The sequence below is a fragment of the Strix uralensis genome, chromosome 17 (genome assembly GCF_047716275.1).
Source record: "Strix uralensis isolate ZFMK-TIS-50842 chromosome 17, bStrUra1, whole genome shotgun sequence".
Taxonomy (NCBI): Eukaryota; Metazoa; Chordata; class Aves; order Strigiformes; family Strigidae; genus Strix; species Strix uralensis.
In genome coordinates, this window is record NC_133988.1 from 8,760,900 (window position 1) to 8,785,062 (window position 24,163).

The 24,163-nt window shown below is 39.8% G+C and overlaps 1 protein-coding gene across 3 annotated transcripts in view; it reads right to left on the reverse strand.

The window, feature by feature from the left end:
- Nucleotides 1–1,051: 1,051 nt before the first annotated feature.
- The window catches only part of GNB1L (G protein subunit beta 1 like), a 43,822-nt gene continuing 20,710 nt past the window's right edge, over nucleotides 1,052–24,163 (reverse strand). For 2 of the 3 annotated variants that reach the window (XM_074887792.1, XM_074887790.1), the window contains exons 2-7: nucleotides 18,073–18,200; nucleotides 17,708–17,833; nucleotides 15,525–15,687; nucleotides 11,684–11,782; nucleotides 6,713–6,928; nucleotides 1,052–1,783 (exon numbers count right to left, since the gene is read on the reverse strand). In XM_074887792.1, coding sequence (XP_074743893.1) covers nucleotides 1,517–1,783; nucleotides 6,713–6,928; nucleotides 11,684–11,782; nucleotides 15,525–15,687; nucleotides 17,708–17,833; nucleotides 18,073–18,188 — 987 coding nt within the window. In that variant the 5' untranslated portion in view covers nucleotides 18,189–18,200 and the 3' untranslated portion in view covers nucleotides 1,052–1,516. The remainder of the gene's footprint in view (nucleotides 1,784–6,712; nucleotides 6,929–11,683; nucleotides 11,783–15,524; nucleotides 15,688–17,707; nucleotides 17,834–18,072; nucleotides 18,201–24,163) is intronic. The other variant, XM_074887791.1, reaches the window with a different exon arrangement.

The following is a 24,163-nucleotide window of genomic DNA, read 5'->3' on the forward strand; positions in this document are numbered from 1 at the left end:
AGCTACCGAATAGTAAAGAAATAATCAAAGAAATGCATTATTTAAAGTGTCATCACACTTCAAAATGTCTAAGGCCAAGTTTTAGTTAGAAAAGCCTGGCAACAGTATCCTGTTTCTGTATTTTAATGGAAAGACCATCAGGCTTGGTGCTTAAGACTTTTAGTCCAACAGTGTTCTCTGCCTGTAAAGCACAGCTGGACAGCAGACCCAGATCTTAATTTGCTTGTGTGTTTTCCCTGAAATAATTTCTAAAGTCTTTTGATGTTGCTGTTCACTACAATTCTGGTGACTTTTTCTTTGATGTCCAGCTCTGTACAGAGGCAGAAACAAATATTTCCAATAAAGTATCAACAGTGCACACGCTGGACACGGAACACTTCGATTTGTAAAGCTGAGTTCTAGTTTCCAGGCCACCTCCCTTTTAACAATCTGGCCTTTGCTAATTGCTTCAGTGGGACGGTTGTAACTGCAACTTTGTGACTGAATACAACAGTAAGGTGTCTATGAACAGACTGTTGTGTGTCTAATATGCTTTAACAGAATGCAAATGCTGCCTCATGATTCAAACAAAAAACCCTTCATGAACGAATTTCAGCTTCCATGACAAGTTAATGGAGCCATTCGCATTGTGTGGATAAGGATTTATCCATGCAATTCCCCTCAACGTTAATGGGAGTTGTGTAGCTGAATCCCAGACTTGCCATGCTGAAACTTACCCCTAACTCTCCAAGGAGAAGGGCGCTAATTGGATTGGTGAGTTTAAATCCTTCAGCTAGTCAGTCTATGGAAAGGATTTAGCACTGGCTCTGTAAAAGGCTTTACATAGCTTTGCAGTGCAGTGCAGGGGAAGATTTTTTTCCCTTTCTTTCTTGTGATTAATTGTGAGGCTTGAGGTGACAGGAGACATAATGAAATTCATAAATGCCAAAGGCCGTCCCTAGTCACATTCCTGGCTGTTGGTTTAAGTTAGAAACTGACAGAAGTGTGAACAAATCAAGGTTGTTCTGATAGCCTTTCAGTTATGGGGAAGAAAAAGGAACTGACAATGAGAAACCACTGGAAGTGGTTTAATGGGTATAAATTTTCAAGAAAGAGTGATATTTTACACTGATTCAGGTTCTTGGATACATAAATGACTTACACACAGACATATTCTGCCCCCACTGCAGTCTGAGGGATTCCAGTCCTTTTTCACAAAAAAAGATACTGGCACAAGTTATTTGAGCAACCTGCCAAATAAAATCTGTTACAAAACCTGTAGCAGAAACTGAAAATGACTTGTTCTATGTCTTCACTTGTGACTGGCCTTGCTCTGCTTGTTATGAATTTTAAAAATCCACTTCCCTCTCTGGAAAACAAAAGTTGCAGCTTGAACAAGCAGCATAAGAATTAACCTAGGACTCTCACTTTAGCCTGGAAATACATTCTACTACTTCCCCACATTCAGGTTTGAATTACAGTGTAAAGAATTGCTTCACCAGTCCTGTTTTCCTAGTCCATGACAGTGCAGAACATGTCATGTCTGAGTATATATTGACCAGATACTGATGCGGTGATCTTTTGAGCCAGCTGCCAGCAGTCTCTCACTGGGGTTTTTGTGATCTGAGAAGGACACACAATGGACAGTTGCTGTGTGGTAGTCCAGCACTGCCAAGGGCTTCAGTTTTTTCCAGCCAAAGATCCTGATGCGATGATCCCACCCTGCTGTTGCTAAAATCTTCTTGTCTGGACGGATGGCGATATCAGATATGCCAGCGTTGACAAGGTTGTGTGTTTTGTAAACCTGTGTGAGAAAATTATAGATGAGCTCTAATGGTTTAAAACAGAAGAAAAAGGAACCTTTTGGGATTTTAGAAGGTATAGTGCCCACCCATATATACTGGTATCACACAGGTAGTACAGAGCTTTTCACCACATGGTGAATGATGCCTTAGTGAGAACAATTATAGACAGAGATGGAAAAGACCTTAACGTGAGCCTATCGATCTCCAGCGCATTCTCTAAAAATAAAAGCATCCCTTGTATGTTTTTAGTTTATATTGCATTTAAGGCTATTTGTATTCTGTCACAAGTGAAGCTCTGAGTCAAGGTTTTGAGAACCAGACAACACAGTTTTGCTCTTTTCTTTCAGCTATTCTTGCACGAGCTGCAACATTCAGAGCTACAGCCATATATTTTCCCTGCTTCTGCAATATTCCCATGCTGAGATTCTGAGCTGATGTTTAAACTACCTGCTACTTATTTCTACTACTGTGGCCCCTTACAAAAACCCCAATAAGCTGTGGTAGCATTTACCAGAGTCTTGAGAAAGGAATGCTTCCAGGAATTAGGTTACAGTGTCAGGAAATCTGTATTTCTAGTACTCCTTCCCAAGAGACTTTTATTTACACCAAATTCCAAGAAGGGGATTATGACCAAGTTATTGATTTCAGTCTTGGAAGCCTTTTGTTACTGTTTGGAGACTACTGGGGCACAAGTTTTTGAGGGGCACAATTAAATTGGAAGGCATTTAGCTTCGTTCAGGAGGCACTCTGGGGCTGCACAGGACTTAGCCCTTGGAAAGAAAAGTTTTCACTTCACTGACATGAGTTTCCCCTGAAGCACGGAGGAAAAGCTCAATATAATACACTTTTGCTGTTCTCACCTCAGCTAACTTGTATTAGTCAGCAGACTACTTCTGAAACACATCCAGTATATGCACCAGAGTGTGTGTGTGTGTTGAAATAGCTTGCTTTTGTCACAGTGTGGAAAACACCGTGTGAGTGTATGCTGACCTCAAAGTGCTGTTATTTGTAAGCACAATGGGAAATGACACATTAATGCCACCATCTACTTAAGACTTAATCTGCAGCTATCTTGCACCAAAGCTTCTAAAAATTTCATAAAAATCTATAATTTAGTGCATGTTTTAATACGCTGCGCGTTGTTTGCTGCTTTTCTGAGGAGGGAAGGGATTGACAAGCATATTACATCTGAGTAGCTTTCCTCCTGAAAGGACATTCCATGATGCATAGTTAGTACAGGATTATAAAGAATATGTTCATTGCAGATAATTTTAACTATAATATTGGATGCAGAAAACTAAAACTCCAGAAACGCTGGTCAAAGTTGGTTTCAGATGCAGTTGAAAGCATCTTGGAATCTTACAGGCACAAAGCTATAAGCAATGATTTTTCAGCTATATAACAACTGCCCAGCTACTTACTCAAACAGCAAGAGATGTGTAATTCAACAAGAAAAAAGGCTAAATGAAACTTGATGTGCTTCTTGCATGCTCCATACATTCCTCTTTTAAACAGGACCTGACAAACGTGTCTATTCAGAACAGAGGACAGCAAGTTTTGCTCAAGCCTGATGAACAGCAGGAGGCTGTACACGGGCCTTTTTGTGGGGCTGCTCCTGCAAAACCTGTGCTTTTTGCTAGTACGTAAGTTCTTCCAAACTCCCTGGTTACACTAATGTAGCATGGCTTCAGTGGGATTTTTTGTTGGCGTATGCGTACTGGCAAGGGAAGGATTTATTACTTACATCACCAGCCTGGCAAATGTAAGATGGGCCTTACTCGGTAACTGAGATTATTAGCTAATGGCTATAACCAATCCTGGGTGTGGTGCTTCCCATCATTACTGTCAATTATGCGGGCAAGATCCATACGGCAAAATCAGGCCGACTGGGAGAAATTGCATGTCATCAGCAAGCTACAACTTGAAAATGAAGCCTGTAATGGTGATGCCTTTTGGCTATGGAACATGAGGGAACAGTGGGCATTTGTGCATGATCTGCAAATACAAGAGGTGAGAGAGAAAAACAAAACAAAGTAAAACAACTTGCTCAAGGTATATGCAGCCAGGTGAAATCCTGCTGCCAGGATCTGTACCATCCAGTCACTTATGGGCAACTGCTGTAGTCAAATGCATACCAACATCATCTCCTAACCAGAAAACCAGCTTGTAATTAAGAAAACCAAGAGGTAAAAACAGGTGAGCTGCTTTCAGCCAGTCATGACCAAGGACACTTGCATCTACTACCAGGTGCATTAAGAAATTTTGACATGCTGAGGCTAACAGATATCCACCTCTCCTTCCTTAACATGTACTAGCTATGATTTTTCTTTTTTTTTTTTTTTTTTAATCTCTCCTACACCCAAATCATGTCTTTAAGCCCTATTTTTATTAGAAAAATAGCCAAGATAGCAGCAGCCTTAGCTTCAGCATTTGAGGTAAAAACCCTAGCAACCTAACCAACAAAACTTGTGCGCCTACTTACATTACAGCTTACGGATTTTTTTTCTTGCCATATACAAAGGAGCTTCTGTGGTTATCACATTTCTTAGTTCTGCTCTGTTTATTCACCTGCAGAAGCTGTTTACCTCCTACATTCTACCACAAACATCATCACATAATTACAGTATCTTGTCCAAATCAGAAGGTTCATAACCAATCCAGTAATTTGCTGACAGTGATGATTTCAGCAACTTTCTTGTAGAAGACAATACAGCAAACTTTCCTCATAGCAATAAACTATGAAGTTACCTTCATCATCTATTCATTGACACACTGGAACATTGCCACTTAAAACAGAGCTGAAGTACCATCATTGCATCATTATTTCTCCAACGGCAGATAGCTATGCACCACGTTTACTTATTAAAACCTTTTAGAATAAAAATAATGTGCCACTGAGTGGCTTTCCAACGTCTACCATTACCTCAGGTACCTGGAATGTCAGGAAAAAAAATCTCCATCTGGTTTATATTATTAATGCAATAGTGGAAAAAAACTTAATCTATGTCCTTGACAATCTCTAGTGCTCATATGAAAGATGCATTTTATTAGGGCATTCACACTATGCATGAAGCACAGAAACATTACTTATAGTTTAGAATACTTGGCATTTAAATTTGTTCAGAGAAAAGCTACTATCTCTGTGTGATGTGCTGAAGATGTAACTAAACCTACATCTCCTGGGAATGTGAATACCCTGTGGAAAACAATACCTGGAATATTTCAGGTGAACAACTGTTTATTTTTCCCATGAGTCATACCTGTAGCCCTGCATTACAGTTAACTCATAACTGAAATGTGCAGTGGAGAACAGTATTTTCTTTGAATTTAGGAAAAAGCTATGCTATAATTAATATGAAGGAACAGCTTCCTCTCCAACACCATAGTATTAGAAGCTTTAAGAAGCCCGCCATGATGTCAGATTTCTGACACCTTGGCCTTAGAAAACTAGTCTCAATACCAAGTTTCCTACTGGGACTTACCTGCTCACCTTGCTTCTGCTTCCCTGAACTAAGGCCATCAGGTGCAGATGTGTGCCAACAGTGACAGAAAGGCCAGGGCAGGGGGAGGGCAAACATGACAAAAATACCCCAAACCATGACAACTGTGTACCAGACTTGTTAACACTCTTCTTTGTCACATTTGCTTAGAATGCCTTTGCTACTTATTCAGAGTCTAGTGTGCCTCTGTTACGTCTTGTCGTACTGCTTATTAAAGTTCAGATTCTCCTCGGTGAGCACTGTGTCCTCCAAACTTCACCTCAGCTGGATGCATTTACACTGCATGCACTGGAGTCTTGGTGCCCTACCACTCCACAGATGCTAGTTCTGTGGTGATGCCCAGCAGATGATGATATACCTTCACAGTGTCCCCCAGGTGACAAGTCACCGTTGGATGTCCCAGCACTTGCTTTTCTTCCTGTAGAGCCATTCAGAAAACAGCATTAACTTGCCACACTACCTAAAAATCTCCACAAAAGCTGCAAGCTGAAAGAGCAATTATTTTTCTTCCATGAACTGGTGTATCCAGCAGCTCCCTTCTCAAGGTTGATATGGGGGTTCACAAGGGCTGGTTCAGGTCCCCTTCACTGTGTGTTCAGGGGACAACTACCACTTTAAAAAAGGTTAAAGCACTCAGCAGTGGAGAGGCTATGCAGGGGCCATTTTAATTTTCATGAGCCTTATTTATGCACTTCATTTCCACACCTAGTTAAAACCTACTTAACCCCTTAGCACTGTTGGAACACTTGCTAAAGTTGTCTAGATTAAGCAATATTTATTGCCATTCACTACATAGCCTGAACTGGTGATTATGAGACCTCCTTCTAAACCAGCCATTCCAGGTATGCGTAACTCAGACACAAACTGATATATCCAATTAACTTATTTTCCCTGTCTCCGGCTAGGGCTCTAAAGGTGCCAAAGGAAGCTGGTTGCCTAAACCTCATATCCTCTTGGTGCTAGCTGAGCTACTCCCACTCTTTTTGTTTGTGAAGTATTTCACGGAATATTTCTGTCTTTCCCACAGTGGAAAGAAAGCTCTATCCATTCAAGCAGAACCTTTGGAAAAGCAATCCTTTGTTTCTCATTTTTATAACTCATTTATAATGTTTAGGACATTTCGAGAGCTGGATACTACTAACGTGATAAATGAAGATACAGAGGCAATGGCTTGAGTAATGCTAGGCTTGTGTGCCTGTTGCAACTTTGGTAAAACCAGAAACATGTGAGAGGGTTTTTTTTTTCTTTTTTTTAAATCCTCACCATCTTTTGCTAAGTCTAGTCACATAGCACAGACATTCTAACCAGTCTGTGATTAATTAGCTAGAGATCTGCAACAACTCCTCTTCATGACTAAATATTTTTTTAGTCTATCAAACTGTTAGTGCAAAGTGGGATAAATGACATTAGAGGGCCAATGATCCTGACCTGGAGGTTCTGTTGCTCATTGAGGCTCCAGATGCTAAGCACCTTTTCAGATGAGCCTGAGATCCCCTTGGCCTTCTCCGAGTCAAAGTCAAGGCTCATCACTGGCTCCTGGTGGCAAACAAGTTGGCTCAACGCTTTTCCCATTGACAAACTCCAAAGGATCACTGATCCATCTTCATAGCCAGCCAAAAGCAACGGTTGTGAACCACAGTTGAGCTGATGAAGGGAAAAGTAAAATTGTTTGAGAAGTAAATAGTCTGTTAAGAAAATTATCATCCCCAGGTAGGTTTCAGTCCAAGCGCCAAGAAAAGAAATGAAAATGCTGACTGGTGTAGACGTGAAAAGTTTGGAAGTTTGAACGTCAACTCTTGATAGTCCATCCACTTACAAAAAGCGTTCTAGGTAACTGCTGACATGCACTTACAGTTTTTATATGTACTTATAAAATGCTATGTTTTATACATAGAATACTTATCTAACATACACATATATACACACACATATAGAAAATTTCTCTCTGAAAATCCAAACTACTGCTCTCTACAACACCTGAAGAAATGCTGCCTGAAGTTTTCAGAAGCTTTACTTCATGGCCTGAACTTTGCTAGTGCTCCTTAAAAAATTTACTTAGAGCAATGAGTTACTATCAAGCTATACAAACCCGTATGGACACTGAAAGAAGTGCCATACTTAAAGACTGCAGTTTCACATTGCCAAGTGTAGGGTTACACATAGGGATCGTTTACCCAAGTGCACCACAGTGCTTAAAGGTAAACACTGAGCCTCTCGTCAGGAATCTCTGGGTGAGTCACCAAGGGGTTAACGGGCGCCCGAGTCCCACTGTAACCAATTGAAGGCTATTTTGATTAATGATGTCACAGGCCAAAGGGCATGGCACCCTGGGCAGACACCTAATTTATTTAAGCCTCTGAAATAACTCAGAGAAGGGAACATTACTGGATTACATGTCACACTTAAGGAAAATATTCATCATTGCTCCAGCCAAAAGACTAATGACCCCGTAAGCAGTAACTGGTTATGTGAGTGAAGATGCAAATCCCTAATGAAAAAGCAGCTAAAAAACAGGCATCTGTTAATGCCAGTTACTTCTTTAATAGGAGAAGAAACACCAAAATAGACATTGGGATTATGATCACCTCATGCAGGCATATCTAAGAAATGTATCCAGTAGGTTATTCAGCTCTTTCCAAACACTGTCTCATCCTACAGGATTTGTTTGCTTGGTATTCAATTCAAAATAAAGAACATTTATAAAGAATTCATTTTTACTGGTATCACATTATCGAATGAAGTTCTTCAAACTCGCTGGCTGTCAATGTCATGAAACAAACCTGCAGTGGCCAAAGGCTCACTGCCTCTGTTAATGGTCCAGACTATTCTCCCGCTGGTTATTATTTGCTCTAGGGGGAGTTAAACTAACAAGAGATGGGTGGTCTAGGCAATAAGACTGCTGAGTAAAAGCCTCATGTTCTTTCTCAGATTTATTCAGCCTAAAGAAGTGTTTAAATGAGGAATGGATCTTGCTGAACAGGGAAGAAAATTGCCCCTTAAAAGAGGAAACCAAGGCGAAATCACCTACACTATCTTTCTGAACAGGTCTGTCCACACCTGGGATCCTGCAGAAGCCTCATTCCTTGCTTTCAGATCCCTTTTCTTTTGAAAATGCAGGGAGCATGCTCTGGCTAGAAAGGCCCACAGAGAAGGTCTTTCATAATGCCCAGAATTTTTCTCTCAAATTTTTGATTTGCTAAGATAATATAAGATCAGAACAATGAATATATGTCAATATATGTGAATTAATGTTAACTCATCGGGTATTTTGGATGAAGAGTACCTAGTTTTTAATACCAAGGAAAAGTTCAAAAAAAATCTGAATTAAATGAACATTCCAGATTTTATTTATATATGATAAAGCGTAAAACCTTCAAAGCAAAACAAAGTGTTTCATAGCTACTTCAGTTAAGTTTGAAAAAGCCCACAGTTTGGGCATAAAAAAGCCCCACAATTATTTGTACTGCTCTTTGAGCACACGACTCCTCCAGAGCCCTGGGGCTCCACAGAAGGCCTAGCTTTCCTTAGCCAGTGAAACAAGATTTGGGTGGGCAGGGTCAGCTCCTCTGCCTTACTCAAAACGGGATGGCCAGATTCTCATAGGTGCTTATAAGCCGCATTAAGAGAAGAGAGACAAGTGAGTGTTCAGCATCATGGGAAATGCCAAGCAACATATTTTTTTTTTTTGCTGCTGTGTTTATCTTAGCTTAGATTTGAAAACCAGTAATTTGCAAATGAGATCTAAGATTGGTCTATTTTTTTAAAAAAAGTATTGTTTTCTGTGGAATGAAGGTCTCCCACACTATTTCTTCCTGACTTTCCCTAACCATATCAAGTGTAATATTTCAATGAGTACGTATACTTAAACAATAAAAGCTATTTAAAGATCAGGGGAGCTCTCAGTCTGATGCCTGGACTCACCAAGCAGGGGTTCACAACAGCCTGTTTGTTTCAGTTCCTAACAACGGACACTTCTGGTGAAAAGTCTTCACTATTCATGTTCTGTTTCAGTGGAAAAATGAAATTATAAATCATTGTTCTTCCTAAGCAGAACATTCTGTTGTTGCATTTGGATAACTGTCAAGGAAGGAAGAAAAGGTGATCTGCTGTCAAGTCAACAGGAATAATTGCTATAGTTTATATAAAGTAATAACTCTACGTTTCCAGTTTCTACATGTATTATTCCTGTTGAATTGTTTTGTTTGCACTATTACGCAACATGATGCCTTCCCCAAGGACTGCAAAAAATTTAAGGGAAGAGTATCCTCACTCCTGCAAATCCTACTCCACCCAATTAGTAATAGCAGGAAGGTGTGAAACTGAAGGGACAATGTATTTAACAATATGAACCTTCACAAGGAAAAAACCCACTGAATGAACTAATACATTTAAGGACAGACCTAGTAAAATGAGGGGTGAACAAAAGCTTCAAAACAACTAAATAAACAGCTGTAAGCTTTTTAACTGCTTAGGAGAAGCCAGTGAGGCTTAATCTAGAAGCCTAACCTAAGCCTTAATTTCCTTCTGCACTAAAGTTTCTAATTCACACTGCTGCTGGTAAGGTGCGTTGTTTCCCTGATACATGGATGTTTTTTATTGGCATGCAGAAAAATATGATGATTCGTGGCTGCAGCCCCCCAACTCTTGTAGGACAACCATCCTGAGCATACTTCCTTCAGACCATTATGTGGCTCTCTCCGTGTCAGCTTCTGTTTCAACTTGTTAATTTACTGTGCCATAAGCAACATCAAATAGTCTCTTAGGCAACACATTGCCCATAAGCGATGGGTTGGGGAGTGCTCATCTCCTGGGTATGTCTATATTGCCCAATGCAGTAATGTACAAAGAAATCCTGGATGGCCTCTGTTCAGGAAGGGGTGCAGCTGGGTTAGCTCCTGTTCTGTTTTATGGTTACAGGGTTACTCAGTAGCTACTTCCAGTGAAACCACAAAACAGAATGCAGAGCATCGCTTTGGTACACCACATACAATTATTTCCCCTTACGAGTATCCTCCTCCCCCATGCTTTTAAACCGAGTTGCACACATTTGTGGAAGAGCAAATACAGCTGTGAGACTGTAAGGGATTATCTATCCTTGCCTGTTGCAGTCTAGGAAGTTGTGGTGACTTCCCAAAGCCAGAATTTACATGGAATAATTTACCTCTCCCAGTTCCCAGTCCTCTGCTTTATCCCCACTGGCAACAAAATTAAAAACTACATAAAATTAAGACTCTGCACCTGCTCTGCTTCCTCAAGGAATAGCAATATTAATGCATGTAGAAAATATGGCAAGACAGAGGGCTTTTTATACAGGCAACAAAATTTTCAACACTGAACATTGTCTCAGCTATCTTCATCTTATTAAAAAACATCCAGGAGACAGAAAATCCCATTCATTTCATTAAGTACTGAACACTGATTGCATTTTTAGGAGAAACTTTCTGTTTAACAGAAGACTAATCAGTCTATTTAAACTTCCTTCTAATTCTTTTTTTCCAGTTTTTAATTATAGCATGGGACTTGAACTGTGGCCTCTCCTACTTTTGTCTGAAGTCACCAACTGAATTTCTCTAGACTTCAGTTGGTTCAGGACCTTGAGTGAAGACACTAAGGCCTCAAATTCACAACTGATTGATAATTTTTTCAACTGAAACCAATACAAATGTTCAGATGAACCTGCAGGAATAACATACTTGAAATCCACTCGGATGGTACTGCAGACCTATAACAGTATGTGGTCAGGGGGTTAAACTGGGAATCGGCTTTGCCACCAATTGTTTGGAGATTTAGAGCCAATTACCTCAACTCCTTCCTCCCTCCATGGCCACCTTTTTGTATTACTTGTCTTTCACTGTTGGCACCCCATAAACATTATTTGCTGAATATTCTGCAAATGTGGGTTTTTTTCATTAACTGCTTTTATTTACCTTTTTGTCCAAAGTCAATAGCACCATAAATATTTTGTTCCTATTGTATGTCTGGAATAGAAATGTTCATAGAGTGCTTCCTTGTCCCGAGGGCATTGAAGTGAATGTAACTTGCCATTAAAATCACTGGTTTTAAGTAACCCAATCATTTCTCATCATTCATAATGCAATGAGAAACCATAGCAAACAACTGGCTTCGGTAAGTCACTCATTTTCCTCTTGATTGATGCAAAAACCGTATCTATCCTAAGGATACAAAGCTTTCCCTGAGCATTTGCAAATCTTCCATTAAAGCTTGGAAAGCTCTGAAAGTTACATTAAGGATGTTCACAAATCTTTCCCCCCTTTAATAGTATAATTACTTGATTGGTTTGATAATAAATCAAAATCCAAGTGAAGAAAGATTCATGTGCTTCATATAAAATGAATCACAGGGAAAACATTTCACAATTAGCAGGCGCTCTTGCCTTACCTGCCATAACTTCAGACACATGGGCATGCCCAGCTTGGCACCCACCTCTGGCTTCAAGGTACAGACTGACGTCTTGGATGGCAGCTCCAAAACCTGAACCTGACATCAGGAAAACAAGAGTACTTGGTCAGGCTCCAGGTCAAAATGCTGCTGTTAAAAACACAACTCTTTTAAGGTGATTAAGGCTAGTATAAGCTCTTCCAGTAACAACTGTCTGGAGGAAACTGAGGAATGCGTGTTAAGTTGGAGCTGTAGGGGAATCTACAGCTATCTAAATAAACGCATTGTTTTAGGAACGACCGGACAAAACTGCTAGAATGAACGCATCCTCTTCTTCCACTCTTCTATTTAATCTGTATTATAGCCTTCTTTCCATAGAGTAGATGATATTGTGCATACACCAGATAATATTACAGACTGCTTAATCTGAAAACACTTCACTGCTACCTCTCCCTTTCCCCTTTTTCCATTTCTGCTGGTAATTTTTTTGTTAGATTCACTTGTGGACATTTGCATTGTCTCCTTTGTTCTGTCATGGTAACACAGAGCTTGCATGGAAATATAGGCAATAATATATCTAAGGTGGATTTTTTATTTACTGGCCAACTGCGCTAACAAAATATAAACCCAGAATTATCTGCTAATGCAGGCTGGAGCAGTGATGCACACAGGTATTTTTAACACAATATTGTCTGACCCTACTCAGAGCAGGGTCAGACAATATTGTGTTAAACACCTGCTCTCTGTCTACAGAGCAGCTTCTACTGTTGCTTGCACTGATGGTAATGAATTATGGATCTGATTTTTTATTTATTTATTTATTTTTTAGCATTGGGTAAGTCTTTCCTCTGCCAAGGAGGTAGCTCATTTCCACCTCGGGATGATGGCAGGCAAGATCAGGGGACTCTGCCTTTGCAATTTGGCACTGGAAGGTTTTGAGTCTTGACTGACACAGAAGTGCCTCACTCCGGGCTGATTCTCAAGCCTGGAACTGTGGAGAAATAGAAGTTCTTAGGTATCAAAAACTTGCTGCCAGGAACATTGCTGTTACTCAAATGCATACTTAATCACTATGGTGATCTTTTATTTTAATTAAATAAACAATGGTCTGCATTATCTCATAAAATTAAGGGACTTCAAACATTTGATAAATCCAGCATCACCAGCCATTCTAGACTATTTCAGAATGTGCAAAAGCCCAGCAGTGCTGTCGGACAGCCCCAGTCATGTGAATTTCCTTAAGCATCTGAGATGAGGTATTACACAAATATGGCTCCTCTGGGAGCCATCAATCAAGACCAGGGCAGCTGCGATGGCTTTCCAATCCCATACCTTTAGTTCAAAGCTTGCCAGGACATCTTCCTATTTCTAGAGGTTGTCAGCCAGCCTGCCAAAAGCCAGCTGCACTCTAGGACTGCAAGTTGACAATGTACTAAACACAATATACAGAACACTTTCTAAAGCCACTTATCAATGGAGCAGGAAACTATTCTCCAGATTTGAGGAATGGAGACTACAGGGAAGAGCCTTCCAGTATGGAGACCAAACCTATGAACAAGCCAAAGTTTGATCATCTGGGAATTCTGGTTCTTTGGAGCTACACTCTTAACAAAAGATGCTTTTCTCTTGGCAACTTTCTTGCTATCAATGTAACGACCTATTGCAGGAAATGGGCTATAAATACAAAGATGACCTGCTCTCATCTTGCATCTTTCATCACTGGCTCTCCAAAGGGCATTGCCTCCTAGACAAGATTGCAACTTTTACGTAATAAGTAATGATAAGTGTGCTGTGATAAATGCACTTCTGCAGGTTAAAACAAAAAAAACCCTAAACCCTCCTTTGCTTTACCTTGATTAAAACCGAACGAACTGATACAAGGGCTACAGTTGGGCTTGCAAACGACAAAGAAAAACACAAAGATGAGAAAAGCTTTTTGCAGAAGGCAGGCAGGCATGAGCTGCCTATGCTAGACTGACAGTTCCAGAGACTGTCTGCATTAGAGGCAACTGAGCCTTAGAAATAAATACTATTTCATATATTTTGACAACTGTAACCTTAAACTTGAAGTTCTGTGTTTATATTGGTTTTGCTTAATAGGAGAAAGATTTGCCTTTGCCTGAGGTTAATAGTGTTCCTGGGTGGCTAAAACTGGCCACAAGGAAACACACCCTTTTTCTTTTTCACATTAATAAAGCTTTTAACATGTTTCTGGCAAATTGGCAAGAAAAGTGCGTGTAACTCATAATTGGTGATTTAAATGTAATCATGAACAAATAAATGCCTGTTCAGATCTCATTATTTATGGACTGAACCTGCTTTAAGACAAAATTACTCTTTTTTTGGGCACCAGCCAAGCATAAACACTTATTAAGTCTTAATTTTAATCATAAGCTGCAAATGTACTGTGTCTCACACAGTGCTGCCTATTTGGAAGCACTATATATTATGGGAGCTTATGTGAATTTATTGAAACCTGACACAGTTCTAATGTAAAGGTTCATACACAGAGTGGAACTCTTTTACCTCAGGAGACAGCAAATCGTTATCAGTTTGCAGGGCCCAAGCAAACAAATGAAAATAAAACAGAGATGAGTTGTAAGAGACATTGGGGTAAACATCTCTTTGGATCAGATGATTATTTAATTCTTCACTACCAGAATGTGTGTGTGTACTCTTTGCCTGACACAAAAACTCTTCTCAGGCTGACACAAGAATGCACTTGTCAATTTTGTTTGACTTAAATACTATTGAGCACTGCTGTAAAATGAAGAGAGTTCTTTCTTTGATCAGAGCAAGGTATGGGACTTAGAATAGTTATATTTACTGGTGCGGTGGTTGTGTCTACAGGCTTACCCAGTCCTGTGAAACTGAACATTCTGGCTGTGAGCCAACAAAGTACTTAAATATGTGCTTAACTTCTGAATAATAAAAAGTTCACATTTTCTTGCAATACAGGCATCACTCCCACTTATTACTTCGTATATAAAATATGCAATTTTCAGTTTCAAGATAAGCATCCTATAGTCCAGAAAAGCACGTGACCTTTAACACTCATGAACAATTTGCAATTAGCTACAATATTTCTTTTAATATTTATGCCACTTTTTTCTTTTTTCATATTTTTGGTATTTTGATGTCAAGTATTTGAAATAATTGATTTTTGTGTGATGTCCTCAAAGAAAACAAAAATACAATTTCTACAAAGCAGAAGTGGAAATTGCCAACAAAGCTGTCAGTCAGTGATTGCTGTGATAATGGGTATTAGATGTGGACTCATCCAGTAGGAACTGAAACGGACCCTACAATTATCTCACACTGAGCAAACCTCTGGCCGCTAATAGTAATTCAACTATTTCCAGCCAAAGTACCAGTTAAAGAATTAGCCTGGGGTGAAAGACCACATATCGCATTACAAATCACCTGCACCTCCCCTTCTCTCACCAAACACGACTTTCAGCTTCAGATGGAAGATGAGTACCTCCATCTGATGACAGACTTTCTAACCATTAGTTCCCCAGAAGGACTCTTGTTCCCCTTTAACAGCATTCAGCAGCACCAGAAGAGTTTTCAAAACTCCTGCACATGAAAGACCAGCAGCAGCTGCAAATACTTAAATGTCAGACCAATCTTGGGGTGGTATCCTTGTTATTAGAGCATGAGTTATATAATTCAGTCATCTTTCTGGCAGGTAGAATTAGTGATTAGAACCCCCAAAGGTTCCTTGTGCTGTCCTCTCTTGAGCAGAGAATTTGAGAGCAATGATGCTTCCCCTTCCAAACGATCTCATTTCAAAACCAAAAGCAATCTCCCAAGCACCAGAAAAAGAGATACTTCCTACCTCCTCCAGGGCTTTGGCTGCCATGGCCATTAGCCAGCGTCCCTGTGCCACCTTTAACAGAGAGCATCTGCAGAATCCCACATTCTCCGTGAAGACAGAATCCGTCACTGAAGTCCGTCCCTCTGCTAAATCCCACAAGCAGATCCTCTGGTCACGACCCTGGCTGTTACAGTAAAGTCATCCATGAGCATCAGGTCCGAGAAAGCCTGGCTCCCTGCAGGTTAGCATTTCAAAGTTGGGTCTTTAACATGCAGTAAAGGCGTGAGCTTAGTACAGCTTCTGTGGGGTATTAACTGGGTCTTTCATGGAATGTGTGGGAGCTCAGCATCACCGAGACCACTGCCCTTCTGCCAACAGGTTCAACAGTTACCACGAGGAGGGAGGGCCCCGGTCAGTCATACACTGCAGTCGCAGCCAGCCATGTTCCCTTGTGAAGAGACTTGATCAAACACAGTTATGCCATTTGTATGTGAGTATATATTTATGAAGTCTCACAAGTATTTGAACATATTCATAATAAAAATACTTACATTTTACCATTGATTAGATGGTAATTTAAAAGGAAACAAAAGTATCCAGAGAGTAACACATTTAACACTCTTTCACCCTAGCAATGAAATAGAAATGTCAGGCGTGTTGACAGCTGAAAGACAAATAGCAAGACACCAAAGACCGCATCAAAGACCAATAAAAAGCTACAGTTATTCAGTGGTCAACTTCCCATAGCCACGGGGAGGGCACAGAAGACAGTTATGACTGTGTAAGTGTGGAGACACAACAGGAGAGGGACTGGCAGTGCAGCGAGTAGCAGGAATTGAACAATTAAATGCTGTGGTTAGAACATCCAGAACCAGAAAACCAACAGCTACATCCCTGATGTACTAGTGCAGCTCACACAGAGCCCTCTGCACACCTCTCCGTCCCACAGAAAAGCCTGTGTGTTGGTCCCAGACAGTAAGACCAAGGAGGCCAGACAAAGGGCATGGCATTAACCGCTACATATTTATGTGATCTCACTGGCTCTGGAACAAAGACCACTGTGGAGAAGCTTCCAATCCACAAACTACAGTAGCACAAGATATGTGTCCTCATGTTATCACCTGGGACAGGGAGTCATCAGAAATCCCTTAGCCATTTCTTACTTTAATTAGCAGTATCACCTGATGGAAGTATGAAACCAAAACAGAGCTAGATGCAAACCTACAGACTGTTGGGACCTCTTCAACATCAATAGAGAAACTCCCGTCTGCTGTTCAGCTGAGTGACAAACTGTCAAAACATTTATAGCACTGGGCATACAAACAATGTGGTACTGCAAGAAATTGTTGTGATTTAGCTTTAGAACAGAAAAACAAAAAATACAGGTAACTGCTGTCCTAAAATCACACTGCTATAAATAAACAGAAAAAATAGAGGTATGGAAAAACTCTATAATTATACAAACAATGCTCATTCAATATGATTTTATGGGGCAGAGTGTTGATAATTGTACTTAAGCAGATAACAAATATAAATGCTAATGAGTTCCACTGTATATTATAAGAGATGTCTTCTCTAGATAAACATGTCAGAACACCTCCTAGTCACACAGACACTTTGGCATCTACTCTAGATCACCTGTCTAATCCAAAGTACACAAATCTTCCCGACCTTCACTTGCTAAACGAGAATAGAAGATATTTTGCAACGAAGCAAAAGCGTGCAACTCAGCATTCTTGCTCATTTTCAGTCTTCCATTCTCCATCTCTGATTCTTCACTTCCTTCCTTACCTTTTCTCCCTCTCCCCTCTATTTATAAACTCTTTATATCAATTTTGATCTTCCCTGAGAACCAGTCGTGAAGCATTTGTCAACTTTAAACCCAGGTGTATTTCCTTCACCCAAAGAACTCACCTGATCTCAGTGCAATAATAAAGACACTATGGACCCCAAGCTGTTGCGATGTCATCACATATATATCATAAAGAGATTAATTGTATCATTTTTTCCACTTTTTGTTCTACAGTTTTTCTGTATTTTTGTACTTCTGTACATTTCCATATGTGTTGGAGAGATATTGGAGAGACTTTCATGACACCAGAAATAAGTGATTCCTTTTTTTTTTAATAACTTTTTTTTTTTCCTCTTCTTCAATCGTCACAGAAACAAGAATAATTTCACTGTTTTTTGCCTGCTTTGCTAACCTGAGGAGCCTGTCTTTACCACCCATTGTCTCCACGCAGTAGACAGATTTTCTTCCATGGCCATCCAGTGCTGCATCCACTCTGTGTGTCTTCAGGTTCCAGACATGGATAAACCCATTCTCAGACCTGGCAGTAAGAACAGATGCTTTTAGTGTGACCACTGCAGATGATCTGATAAGACAGTCTGATACTTCCTCCTTTTTTTTCAAAACTGAAACTGTATGTACAAAGACAACACACCCATCATTCACCAACCATGCATTTTGTTGTTTTCTCCAGATATAATTTATCTAAATAATACACTTTGTTTTAAAAGGAAATCTCCATATGATGCTCAACTCAGCCAGAAATCCTGGTTTACTTACCCAGAGAAAAGAATGGGGACATCACGTTCTTGGCCTCCACAGGAAAAATGCAGAGTGTGGACTGCAGCACTGGTACCTCTGAGAACAAACTGTGGATCCGGAGGTGGCAGAGCCATCGGAGCAATGAACTGGGGGGGTGAGAAGATACAGATATCACAGAGTGCAAGGCAGCCTAAAGTGAAATTACAACTTGAAATATATTCTGATCAGGACATTTGCTTTTCCTAGTCACTTTCCTCTTTGGATTATCATTACTGGATGCTATTTCTGTCTGCCATACAGTTCAGCGTAAAGTATTTCCTCTTAACATCGACTGACCAAGCAGCTGTCCAATCTGGTTTTAGCTGCATTCCTTTTTAAGGAAGGTAAGTGCTGAGCTGGCCACATGTATGCACCTCTTGTGCACTTGTAAATACAAAATTGTTCAGCTGTTCTCCCTGCTGCAAAAAGGAAGAGCTACAAAATACAAGAAACTGGATACCCATAATTTCAGTGGGCAAGCAATTTATCATTCCATTTAGCCCCTTGGCAAGTCTTTCCCCTTCCTCCCCATAAAAATACTACTGTGCTTTCCACTCACAACCATTTACAGAAAAGCATTGCAGTGAACTTATCAACTGAAAAGAATTTCAGATGAGATTAGAGTTATTAATCCCATTACTCCCAAATGCTTGAATTTTTGGTTCCAAGCATGGTTACTTGAAAAAAAGAAATGCAGTATTTCACACTAACTTAGTGGCTACTGTGTTAAACATTTTATTTTAAGGGGTTTGTATTCCCCAAAGGATCAATAGAGACGGATGCTTTCAGCTTTATGTCATCGGTTTAAACGTGGTCCAAGTCAGCAAAGAACAGGACAAGTATATGGGGAAGCATGTTGCCCTGTCTGACATGGGAAATGTGAAGGACAATTTATTATGAACGTGCAGGGATAGTTTGTGTGACCTGGTTAGGCACACTCTTCCTGATCCGGCACCTTCACCAAGTGTTTCCGTTCACGTTAACACCTTTGCAGGCAGTTGTGCACAAGCACAAAGGAGGAGGATGACTTTTCTGTGTTTTGACTTGCTGCAAATGACCCTCCAGACCTGTGGTGGGACAAGGTAACCAGCAGATTCTTTGGCTGTAAGTACCATTTGCAATCATTTGGGAAATGCATTATAACATGCATTACAAGAAATATTTTCACTGCTTTATCTGTGACATTACTTGCCATGCTTGTACTTCTGCTTCTTCCTTTCTGACCTGACCTCATACAGAAAAGGATGGCTTTTGCCACAACATGTCAACTCTCATTACTCTTTCCCATTCATGCATATATTACACCAGATTAAACAAAGTTTTCTAAATTCAGTAAAGGAAGATCAGCAGGTGTTTTTCTGCCTGTTGGTTCACAGCAGAGGAATTGCAGAGAATCAGAACAGAGCGCTAGAGCTACAAGTTACATGGTAAATCAAAACAGCCCAACTTTTAATTGTCATCTCGCTTCAGTATCAGCTTTTGAATAGTATTTAATGGATGCACTTGTTATTGCACCTCATTTGCAGGTCTACCTTGAGTGTTTATAGATTGGTAATCACCATGGTATCTATAGGTCCTAATTAAACACAATTATCTTTTAGGACTAGTGATGAAACAGGATTCTTCAGCATAATGTGCAATTCTCCCTCAATAGCACTGTGTAATTAGGTATGAAAATAATGAGCTCAGTGGATAACCTCCATGTTTTAGTGCCCTGACTCATGTGTTTTATGATGTTGTCTGATGATCTAGACTCATGACAGGCTGGAATAAATTTTCAGATGACGACACGAGGTACAGGTTTGCCCCCATGGTGAGATCCAGCTCCCAAGTGCCCATCTGTAACATGCTTCTCCTGTGTTATAAACCTGTTAGACTAAGGATTTTGTCACCAAAGGTCACCTCTTTGGGACACTCCAGCTGTATGCTGTTGCCCTCAAAATGACACTTTTTAGAACCATGTAAATAAAATAGCAGCTAGCGGCTTGTCAGAGGAGCGGGGTCCCTCTTCACGGTGGGACAATCCTGGGTTACTGCACTGAGCAAGCAAGGCAAAATAGAACTGAGTCAACCCAGAGGCTATCTGGGATTACAAGGCAGGTTTTTAATAGCATTTTTCTAATTACTGACACAGAAGTTTTTGCTGACAGACAGCAAGTGTGTGCGTGGCTGTGGGAAGGGTTTTACCTGGCATGAAACAGACGCTACTAATGCATGTCTTTACAAGGACAATATTTCAGAAAAATCCTCAGACTGGCTACAGGAAAAAACCCAACAACTAAAAACATACTTTCAAGCTGTAAGCAAATGAAGTGACTTTTTGCTCCCTGAAGCCTGGTCCTTTGCTTGCTTTTTTCCTTATAATGTATGTGAATCTGGAAATTGGGCTTAATACTAGATCTATGTACTTTTTTATTTGTCTTATGAGATGACTCCTTATTACTTCCTATCGCGACTCAGCAGAAGAGCAACAGTGTGACAGTATTAAGCATCTGATTTTTCTTCCGGCAAGTGCTGAACTATAAAATTGTATCTGAGCTGTCGTCTTCATCCATGAGTGTGGACAAGTCACTTAAGACCAAGATTTAATTAAAAGTTCTTAGGTACCTAAATCAACAGAAAGTCCCATGAGGTCACAAATAGATGGAAATTTGGTGCCCTGGTGCCTTAAAAACTCCAAGAAAGCATCCCTCTGTTCCTGTTGACACATAAACATCCTCAAAAAAAAATGACATTTAGCTTACCTTCAACTCACCAGGTAGCTCAATTTCTCTACTTTACTTACAGGGATAATGAAACACATTGTGGTATATGATACTAATAGCTAATGGCTATACCGTGCTTTGCTAAGCGGACAGCTACAAACATGCTAAATATGGTAACTGTGCGATGGTTAAAGCCCATGAGTAAATTTTTCCAAAGTGCCTAAGTGATTTAGAAGCCTAAGACTCATTTTCAAATGAATTTTCAATCCTAAATATCTAGGACTTTTTAAAGTTTCACCCCAGGTGTCTGAAAATGAGTTCTCTAATTAGCACAACATTTATTTTCTTGTTAACTCCATCTAGCCCTCAGGGAGACCAATCTGTTCTTGTTAACTGGGGATATCTGCAGCAAATTTAATTAAATGAATTTGCTTAGCATTTAGGCTGGTCTGAGAGCAAAATCTGTCTCAAGGGCTTGAACAAGCAAAGTGCAACCTACAGAAGAAAGTTCATTTAAAAGCATCATAGGGCTAGACTGCATGTTTGTCCCTGAAATACCCTCATGCTATGACTCCTGCCTCCTGTGAAAGGATGTTAAAAGATATTAATTTTGCTTATGACATTATTTGTTTGCAAGAGGGTATCACCAGTAAGAAATGCAATGCCTCATCATTACACTCCTGTTTTTTAAAAGATGTTTCACTTTTTATTTCTTCCAGCCTTCCTTGTGCTGGTAACAGCATCCTCCTTCAGGGGCTGAGCTACACTCTGATGTGACACAGACAACTAGATGTATTTTTCACAAGGTGCACTGCAACCCCTTGAGCTCCTGCATAGATTATATTTGCTACGTGAGCGAGTAGTGGAAACTCCAGCTGTTCAAATTAGTGTTTCAATTAGCAAACGGCTATGTGCACCACACATTAGGTACTAAAAAGGGTTTTGACAAAAAAAATGCTTCTACTAAATGCCAGAACAATTGAATTTCCTTTAAAATTACATTATCTTAAAGAACAATTCACTATTAATATCCCTCACAAAACTTACTTTGTTCAGGTTGCAATTAGAATAATCTTCAAACCATTTGAATTTCTATACAGTGGTATTCCAGTATCATCACTTCAGCATTTGATATAAAAAAAGTTAAGCTTTTATTTAATGAGAGTCACTTAAAATATGTAAATGTCAAAAGGATTACCTTAGAAAAATCTCTCAGAGAATTAAAAACATTAACAGATTCCCACAGGAAAAATTCCAGCAGAATTCAGCAACCCTCCTGTTCCCACTCCTGTCACTTGTATTTCTATCACACATTGAAGCAAAAACAAATTGCTATTAAAATATCATCCAAACACCCTCCTCCCCCTACAAACTCCGCAGTTCAGTTTGAGATACCAATGGCTCAAGCAAAGACAAGAAAAAATCCTCTTCTTTTTTTCTTTAGGCTTATTTAGAGTAGTAAAAACTCAGTGGTAAAAGAGCTTTTTCAGGTATAGGAGAAATAAATCTCTCTAGGCATGTCTGGCAAACTGATTTGGGACTGAAACCAGCAGGTGTGCAGACATAATTACTACTGCAAAATATTCAACACATCCAGGTGTGCTCACAGATATATGAAATCCCTGTTATTTTTTGAAAATTCCTAGTCTACCAGGTGCCACCCTCCCAAAGGAAAAATCAGAGCAAAGAATGAGTTGGGAAAGATGTGAATAAATTGTTCTTCCCCCTTTCCAGGATGTTTCTTTTTAATTCGTACAAAACCCCTTTTTTAGCCTGCACTTCCATGCCTACCTGCATTCACTCGAAAGTTTTGTGACACTCTGCCATGTTGTACAGCGTAGCTCTAGTGCACGTGTGTTTTCGAAGTGGATCACTAGCTGTAACTGCAGAGGAAGCCAGTGGAAATAAGAGGCCCTCAAATTAATACTGCAATGCAAACAGTTTTGTTTATTCCATTACATTTACCATCTCCAGCGTTAATATACAGCAGGCAGCCCTTGCAGTATGAGCTTTCCAAACACAATATTGCCATGTTTCCAGCCTGACACCCACTGCAGACAACTGGGTTTCATAGTGGTGAAACTATGAACTATCCTCTGCCGAAGAAACACCCTTATCACACGGCTGCCTGTGAGCACCGTGGCCCTTCCTCATGCAGCCAACTATCGCCTGGCCGGTGTGAGAGCTACTTAAGTAGCAAAGATAGATAAGGGGGGTCCCAACAGCACCCGATTCACCTCACTGAATTATGCCAGAACACAGCGGGACTTGGAAACATCTTGGACATCCCTGGTTGACATAAAATGCTGCCTGGTTATATGGCAGTTCTGGGAAGTGGAGAACAAGAGTTTAGGGCTACAAGAACCCATTTAATGAGTAGCATTTCCATACATAACTAAAAGAGATGCCAGACAAATCTGTACAAGTTGAATGAGTTAAAGTTCACCTCATCTGACTGCAAAAGTAAATTTCTATAAGTTATTGACTACAAAAGGTCTGAAAGCAAGTATATGGTCTGGTAAACAAATAATTCTTTGGACATGTTGTGACAAATTCTTAAGCTCAGGTTTTCATTTTGCATGTACAAATCAAAAAATGACAGAACACACTGAAATGGAAATAGCAATAGAAAGGGATGTTGTGAGACAGTCATCTGAAGAAATCTCTTTGCACCTGAAGTGAAAAGTAACTGACTGTACCAAGAAATACCTTTTTGTGCCCTGTAACAAGCTAACACATACAAAACACTTAAGGAAGAATTAAACAGCCTGGTTAAAATCCAAAATTAAAAGCCAGGCAGCCTGCTTTTCACATTCTTTCCCCAGTCCACCAAAACACATGATATGTCTGTTGTATGCAAAGACAAACAGGCACTAGTGAAAATAAAATCAGTCCAAGCTTGTATAGGAACTGCCTGCACAGATCAAGAGTTGTGGGAGTGCTACACAAATACTTGCAAAGGTCAGAGCCCCAGAATATATGAAAATTCACTCATCAGTCAACTAACACCACAGCTTTCAGTTTAAAGCTCCCTTTGCTATCTTTGGTGTTAAATTGAGATATAAATTGTATTATACTTCTAGGATTTCTTTAAAACTAATTTCAAAAATAATTTATTTCAAGTGGAAATTAGACATCAGTAGAAATCTTTAAATCAAGAGATTGATTTCAAGCAGAAGTTAGAATAAGTAGAAATTTCTGATTTAACCAGTAAAATGTACTAGTAAAGCACTCTTAATTTTCAGGAGTAAGGACAACCAAATGCTTTCTCTTAAATTGGTTGTTTTTCACATTAATACCTACCTATGACTACCAAAGTACAGATTAAGCCCAGTGACATATATTTGTATTTCATATGTGACTTC